We start from the raw sequence: 8,383 nt of genomic DNA, 5'->3' as shown, positions 1-8,383 counted from the left end.
AGTTGCAAAAGATTTCCTTACTCACTGTGCTCAATCCACTGTTACTGCTAGCAAAGAACAGACCACCACAGTCTTGCCAAGCTATGCCTTTGTCTGCCTTACTTGCTAACAACCCCAGCGAGCACTGCTGCGAAACCCCAAGTTTCTATCAGTGAACAGATTCCTTGCATTTACGCTCAGATCTATAAAACAACAAATCCTTTCCACATATTACTTTATTGTGGGGACTTCCTGCTGTCATATAATAGTTATCATTTACCATTCTCCCCTCCACTTATCTTTTGGGGTTTTTTTGGAAAGGAGACAGATAGACAAGGTCACCTTTTCACGGGGAGAGCCCATCTATTTACTGAGAATATCAAGACAAAGATTTGTAATCACTCAAATGAAAATAAATAGAGATGAGGTGTTAATGCTTAATTACCTATGTACCACAGTAACTTGAAACTGTAGCCAGCCAGCTATAAAGCCATTCAAGCTTGACAAAGAATAAAGCTGGACTTGAGTCACGTTCAGATCTCAGAGTCTTCTGTGTTAATTTAAAGCAAAGAGATCAAGACTAACCTACGCTGGCCACTGAAATACATGTTGGCTTGCTGTGCTAGTAGAGTACTGGGCAAAATCCTCACTTGTTTCAATAAGGCAGTCAACAGTATAACAAGTTTCTAACTTCACATAAGGAAAAGTGAAACTCTAAACAAAGGTACTTTCATCCATCTCAAGATGATCTCTGAGGTAAAAATACAGTTCAACGTACCTGTATTCTTTCCTTTTGGACTCCTGAAGGAGCAATGTAGATTTCATTCCTAAGAAAAGTTACAGACAGGGAAAATTGATAAACACAGGGTTGTTCAACTGCACAGGTATTAGAGCTCTCCATCCACTGAAAAGGAAATAGCAAATCTAGCCCCTCATAATTTAATAACTTTCTTGCTCCTTCGATACAAGTGCATATGAAATCTCTAACTTGCAGGGGTACAAAACCGTGCTTTCAACTTGACAAGAGATCTGAAACACATGTAGGAAGTGCAGCCTTATTTTTCCTACAAAGAAAAACACACAGCCTCGCCCTGCAATAATTCCAAACTCAAATCCCCAGAATTCAGAATAAAAATGGAACAAGAGAAATTGCAAGCATATACTGATCTATGACAAAACAGGTGACAAAACTATTACTTAAAAATCCAGACTACCTATAAACAATATTAATTATCTGTAGTATTCTACAATGTAAATACTTTTGGTTTTTGTTATAACTGCATAGTTTAGGTTTTTAATGCATTTATATATTTATTTGTATCGATAAAAAGATAACACTAATTCAATGTAATTAGATGACTAAAATTCAAGTAGAAGCACATCACTTCTTGCAAGGTTTACACGAACAAAGACTATAAAAAATTGATTAATTATTTTAAGATGGTATCTTTAGTATTTTCAATAATAGCAAAAAAAAAATCAGATTATCTCTCTCTATTGTAATCACTATTCAGTTTCAACAGTAATATACTAAATTCAGGAGCACAGAGACATCTAGTGAATAATTAGTCAAGTTACAGAAACATTTCCTAAGGACCATGAGATGTTTATATTTCTGGACAAGAGCACTTAGAAGAGCAACGAAGCTGGTGAAGGATGTAGAGAAGTCTTATAAGAAGCGGCTGAGGGAACTGGGGTTATTTAGTCTGGAGAAAAGGAGGCTGACGGGAGACCTTATGAAAGGAAGTTGTAGCGAGGTGGGCGTTGGTGTCTTCTTCGAAGTAGCACGTGATAGGACGAGAGGAAACGGCCTCAGGTTGTGCCAAGGGGGTTTAAATTGGATATTAGGGAAAACTGCTTCACTGAAAGGGTTGTCAAGCATTGGAACAGGCTCCCCAGGGAAGTGTCAGAATCACCATCACTGGAGGTATTTAAAAGACGTGGAGATGTGGCACTTAGGGACATGGTTTAGTGGTGGACTTGGCCGTGGTAGGTTTATGGTTGGACCTGATAATCTTAAGGGTCTTTTCCAACCTAAATGATTCTCTGATTCTAACTCTTCCAAAAATACAACTCTTAAGATGATAGTGGTAAAATGGCTGTGAAGCACATCAAAATGTGGCTTTATCATATTTGTAATTTTTAACATTCATGAATTAACACTGCCAACACTGCATTAAGTTAGTCAATTCCTTTGCATGAGCAAGATGATTGACAGTGCAACATATGGGGAAATCAAGTGGTAATTCAGTTACTAATGAGACATGCATTTTTTCTTAAAACAATTTTTTTTCTTTTTTAGAAATTAATCACAAAGGGAAAATCTGATGATGAAATACAGCTTTTGAAATTCAGGACACCAGACAAAGAATTCTAGATACATTTTTAATATGCTACTCCATGTCCAAATTGGCATTTTTATTCTGAGTAGTTGATACGAACTGCACAGTGAGTAATACTGATGAGGATTAGCTGGTAAGACCAGTTGTTAGAATTTCAATCAAATTTCAATTGTTCTTTCACTATTTCCTATGTAACAATTCTAAGCTAGTCTGATCCCTGCCTCATAGCTATTAATTTTGAAACATAGCTACTGTTACTGTAGGTATAAAACAGCACAGCCACATAGATTACTATTCCTAGACCACGTACACTATTGGTACAAACTCAAATATGTATTTCAGTGTAGTCTGAGCAACCAAGTTATAGAACTGCTGAAGAAAACTGTACTACTATGTTAGTGTATTCTCTGTTGACACCATTTGTCTTGCCACAACCAACATGATATGCGCTGAAATGATGAAGAAAATAGGCAACATTTAGCTACTGATGAGAAATTAGTGCTAGAAAGATCTTTCCATAGACAAAGAACTTTAAAAACAAGAATTAACCCTCTTATCATTCCTCTCATTATTATTATTGCTGTTGCTTTGCTTGCAAAATCAAGCAAGGAAGCGAAATGACCTGCACAAAGCCATTAGAACAGCACAAATATTAGCATTTAGAGCCTTTACTTCAGAGATACATCTCTCTCTCATATATTTGAATAGCAATAGCTGTTTGTATCTGCATGCAAGTGTATGTCAGAAAAATGAGAGGTCAGACACTTTCAAGTTAGAGTGTCACAACACCCTGTGCCTGGGCACAGAATTGCAGGCACTGTGCAAGGTGTTTTGCAGAATGAGGACTTCTCTTTTTTCAGTGGCCACTAAGAGGAGCTCTGTCTCCATTAAGAGCTTGGAAAGAATGAATAGGGGGAGATGAGCAAATTAAAAAGCAAACTGGTGCTCCTTAGTAGTGGATACACACCAATAATTGTTTTGCTGTTACCTGTCCTGCTACAATTATATGTTAAGAATATGTCCTTAGAAATTATCTCAGTAGAACAGTAATTTGCCTCTTAAAGGAAATGTCTTGCCTGTAAAATGTCTAGGGTGGGATTCATCTCATCTAACCACAGGCATTTGAAAGCTGTATGCCTGGTGCAACCCACTCTAAATTCCATAGTCAATGAAATGAAAAAGGGGGAATGCATTGTTCCTTAAAGACAATTCATCTACCTTAAACAAAGATAGGAAAAGGACGGGAAAAAATCATTCTCTGAAGTTGGCTCTCTCCATTGAAGGGACTGCAATGATTAGTTCAGACTAGCCACCTCCCTTCTATAAGGTTAAATTTGGCGTACTGTTCATTTCCCCTTCTACCTTCTTGCTCACTCTTAACTTTCAAACATTTTTCATGGAAGAGAAATGCTCTCACCAACTACTAAACGCAGTCCTCCTCTCTCTCTCTAATCATCACATTCTTTCTCTTCCATCTTTACTTACCCATGTTTCAAGCTGATTCCTCCACCAGTTCCTGTTACCCAGCCTAAACCATAAAACAGTCTACAAAGCTCCGGGATAAGATTTCTTGGATGTAACTTCTCCTAAAAATAAAGAAATTAATTGAAAACCATCAGAAACATCACAAACCTAAGAATTTAAATTCTGAAATTTAGTTCAAAGGGGCAGTATTTTCATACTGCAGTATGACAGTCTAATTTATGAACTTCAGTTACAAAATGACTGCGTGTTTACACAATGCCCTTTACACTTTGCAGGGGCCATTCACACCTTGAAATGAACAAACAAAACCCCCAAACAAAATGCACATCTGATTATCCTTCACAGGAAAGGTCTCATCTCAAATTTATTTGAGTGCAGTGGCCCACAGGTATTACACCAACGAGATTAAGTCATAGACTACTGCCATAAAAAAAAGAAAAATAAATGCATCTAACATTATTCATTTTGAAAAGCTCAACTAGTAACTTTTCCCATTGAATCAGTTTTCTGTAGGTTTATTTTGCTTGATTTACAAATTTCAATGGAACAGACTATTAGTTCTGTTATATCATACTTTTACATAGCAGTGAAAAATACCATAGAAAACATAGGCCAATTATTTGATGAACTTCACATTCCTACATTTTTACAATGTGAGGTTACCTCACATGCAGTTTAGCCAGAAGACAAATTACATTATTTTAATATTTCTTTCAGAAGGAAAAAAAGTTCTTAAATTTTTCCGTATTCCATTTTTTATTACATCAATAAATATATCTATATCTGTATCTATTAAATAAAGGTATCTGTAGTGTCAGAGATTAATTCATAGTTCATCTAAACCAGAATGGCTTTACAAGCCAAAACTATTTATTGGAAATCCTAAACATTACTCTATACTGAACATATAAAACTAAGAAAGCTGTACCTAACAGGTAGCAGTCTTTGATAACTGAGTACTACATTGGAAAATTAAAAATTTCGAATGTTGGAATAATTTACATGAGAAATATAACCAGTATACACAGAGAAAACTGTGAGATGCTACTTTAATTCACGCTGTGTGCTTGAATTTATGAATTTGCATGTTGTCTTGAGTATTTTAACTTATCTGAGAGAATAAAATGCCAAAGTCTTCCCCCATTTACCAGTGTAAAAATAAAAATCATATGTGCTTTCACAAAGATCCTGATACAACTGAAGTTGAATTCCCATCAAGTAAGGAATTAAACAGTAGAGAAACAGAGTAGTAAATTTATTTATGTCAATTTATCTCCCTGGGATAGGGTAAGATTTCCACTTACATTACCACAGTAATAAAGCTGGTTTTGTTTCTTACATGGTGTGTGACAGAAATCAGCAATTAAGCACAGCAGATGTGTTCCTTGCATTGTTTTCAACAGAAAAATGGATTAGTTTTAGGAAGGCTAAAACCCTTAGGTCACCAAATACAGTCCCCTGCTACTGCAGCCAACTCTCATGTAACTCTTTATATAGTGTAGCACCATATTCTTCAATGGCACTTGTTTCTGAAGTGATTATCTTTAAAGAACTGGGATTTAGTTCAGATGCTATTCCTGCCTGCTCTGATTTTGTTTCTATTATTTACAGTCTCTTTTAATATATTAAAAAATCATCTGTTTATTCATTTCAAGTGATAGAAACAAGACTCTAACCAGCACTCCTAGAAACTTACGTAAGAAGTTAAGATTTTTAAAGCACCGTGAACCTTCATCAGTTCACATTACCTGAAACAAATAGAACACCATATACAAGAGTACATGAAGGAAGAAGACCCTAGGCCAAATAAGCAAACTCCTACATTTACAGTGAAAAAAATCTGAAATCTTCCCCATTCACACAGCTGAAAATGAAACCACTCCTTTCCAGCTCTTCGCCACCAAAAATAGTAATATACATCAAGTACACTCTAACTAAACATTCCTCAAATACTAATGACTCTGAAATGTACTGTGAATCTGAAAATATTAACGCGTTGTATGTTTACAAACACAAAGCAAGCACATAGTATGTGTAAATTATGGGTCCCCATTTTGTTCTGATTTATTTATACAGAATTAATGGCTGTACATAATTTTTATCTATTCATCCGTCACAAAACTGAGTCCCACAGCATCCTGTTTTGACTCTTATTCAAAATGGCATCACTGTCTATTTCTAACCTATGTACTACACCAGTATTTTTCATTTCAAAGAAAAATTCTCTCTCTTCTACTTTTGATCGAATAAGCTTATATTAAACAAGTTTATATTGCTATTATTTATTGAATGTACACAGCCATAAAAAAATCTAGATTATAACACTCCTACAGTTTCATATTTTCCCTGTTTGATGAATCTAGACATTTACTGCAAAATTCATATTCATGGAAGAACATGAGTGCTTTTCACCACTTTAAATCATTAAAAACAATTTTTAAAAGTTCAAATGCAGAAGCTACTTTCATCAAAAACATATGAAAATAAATATAATAAAGGCATTTTGACTATTTTTCTGAAGAATTCCAGGATTATAAATCAATCCTCAGAGTTTAACAGTATTTTTCCAGGATCAGTGGATACTGATTATAGCCATAAACTATCTAAACAAAAATATTACTGTATTTCATGTTTAAAATTACTGATAGTAAAAATGACAGTTCTTTCCATAACTAAAAAAGGGTACTTGCTGTAATAAGCCTGGGAGTGAACATGTGTGAAAGCAGTAGGCAACTCAACAGGATTATTCTTTGTCAAATCTCAATTAGCAGTACTTTTAAATTTGATTTTTAAGTTGAAGTACAGATGCCATTGGTTATCTCTTCCTTCATATTTCCAACTCAGGATCTGGCCCACTAGTTTTCTGATACAGCTAACATGAAAAATTTAGCTTCTTTGCTGCTATGCTGTTACCATCTTAGCCTAAGTTTCTACATGCTGTTAGGTATGAAGGAAAACTCCACAAATTTCCATGAACTAAAAGAAATGACTAATTTTTTAATCCATAAAATTATTATTTTGAAAACAAATTTGCTGGTAAATTTCTAAACAGAAACTGACTGAAAGTATTCACTGAAAATTTAGAATATTTCCAGCAGTCAAATCTTTTCAAAAAATCATTATTGTATTCTGCAAGACTGTGGTTGCTCAAGCAAAATTAGCTTTTTCCTATTTTATTCAAAGTATTGTACCTAATATGATTTAAAAAACAAACCAAAACAAACCCATCCTCCCAACCCAAAAACCCAGAAAACAATGTAGATCTAATATAATGGAAATCAAGGTGGACCCAGGCTACTTGTGGAACAAACACATTTGTAAAGGTTTTGGGGACAATTTTCAAAAGGTGTAAAACTGAACTACAATGTGGATATTTTAAGATATTACAGTAAAAAAACGGTGCCTGAAATATGTATCTCCCTTTCATAAATTGCTTAGAAATCATGTATTTTCTTCAGAAATAAGCACAGACTGCATAGATGAAATCATACCATTGATATTTCATATTGACGGGTAGTAAATCATGATGAGTTTCTTTGAATAGCTGCATAGTCATAAGTTTGATGTGGTAGAACAGATTTGTGTTATACTGTACACATAAAGTGAGAAATGTGCTGTTAATAAGCTGGTGGATTTCTGTTTAAAATGTCTTTAGCATAGAAATGGATCAAATAAACCAAAGTAGCACAAACAATGCCATGATCCTTTAAAAAAGTTTATTTTCTACAACACCTTCAGCACCATACAAGGATTCTATAATGCAAAAGGGAGTTTTTTTAGGTGAGAAAAAGAAATAATTGTAATGAAGATACAGGAAAGCAATGTGGTGAGGATTCCTACTCTGCTTAAAAGCTTCAGACTGTCAATTTTTATAGCAAGTGCAGACCTCCAAGTGAAATTGATCATTTATGGTGTGCCTTTTTTATGTTTTGAATTTTCTTATTGTAGCAATTAGAAGCTTTAATAGTTTTTTAAAAATGACAAGTGATGAGCTGCTCTACTGCTCAGCTTAGTCATTTATGCCCATGAAAGGACATTTCCAAGAGAAACGTTTGTTTAGCAGCAGGAACCCACATTAGGGGTATTCTGTTAACACCCACAGAATAAAGAGAACAAAAGCGAAAAATAAGTAGCACATACCAAAACTGGTAGGCAGGTAGTTACTTAGTACCAATAGCTTTGCTGAAACATTAAGAAAAAAGTGCTGTTGTCCCTGTTATCTCCCCCACCCCAATACCACAGTGACTGTGAAGTTGAAGACTGAGTGATCCTTGAGGGTCTAAAGTAAGACCGTAAGACTTAAGCAAAGGGAAACTACGATTTTGTGAGTCCCTCAACTGTCCCCTGGCCCTTAGAATCACAGCAAGCAGAGCCTTTGTTTAATGCAGCCCCTCTGAACGAACAGACCACTTGCATCTTGTTGCATTTGCTACAGGGGGCTGCACACCACAGGAAAATGCTTCCAGTTGGTGTTGGACTTGCAGAACCAGGCATGGGGAGGCAGTGGAGGCAGTGGCGGCAGCATGGGAGAAACGGACACGGGTGCAAGACAGCAGTAGTGGTTCTGAGGCAGCAGA

At 35.5% G+C, this 8,383-nt stretch overlaps 1 protein-coding gene across 1 annotated transcript in view; it reads right to left on the bottom strand.

The window, feature by feature from the left end:
- APIP (APAF1 interacting protein) overlaps positions 1 to 5,541 on the bottom strand; it is a 12,912-nt gene extending 7,371 nt beyond the window's left edge. Inside the window, exons 1-3 of the mRNA XM_009324672.1 lie at positions 5,503 to 5,541; positions 3,807 to 3,907; positions 758 to 806 (exon numbers count right to left, since the gene is read on the bottom strand). Coding sequence (XP_009322947.1) covers positions 758 to 806; positions 3,807 to 3,907; positions 5,503 to 5,541 — 189 coding nt within the window. The remainder of the gene's footprint in view (positions 1 to 757; positions 807 to 3,806; positions 3,908 to 5,502) is intronic.
- Between the last annotated feature and the right edge of the window lie 2,842 nt (positions 5,542 to 8,383).

The sequence above is a fragment of the Pygoscelis adeliae genome, unplaced genomic scaffold, assembly GCF_000699105.1.
Source record: "Pygoscelis adeliae isolate BGI_AS28 unplaced genomic scaffold, ASM69910v1 Scaffold225, whole genome shotgun sequence".
NCBI classification, from domain to species: domain Eukaryota; kingdom Metazoa; phylum Chordata; class Aves; order Sphenisciformes; family Spheniscidae; genus Pygoscelis; species Pygoscelis adeliae.
The sequence above is the reverse complement of the archived record's forward strand: the minus strand, read 5'-3'. Positions and strand labels throughout refer to the sequence as shown.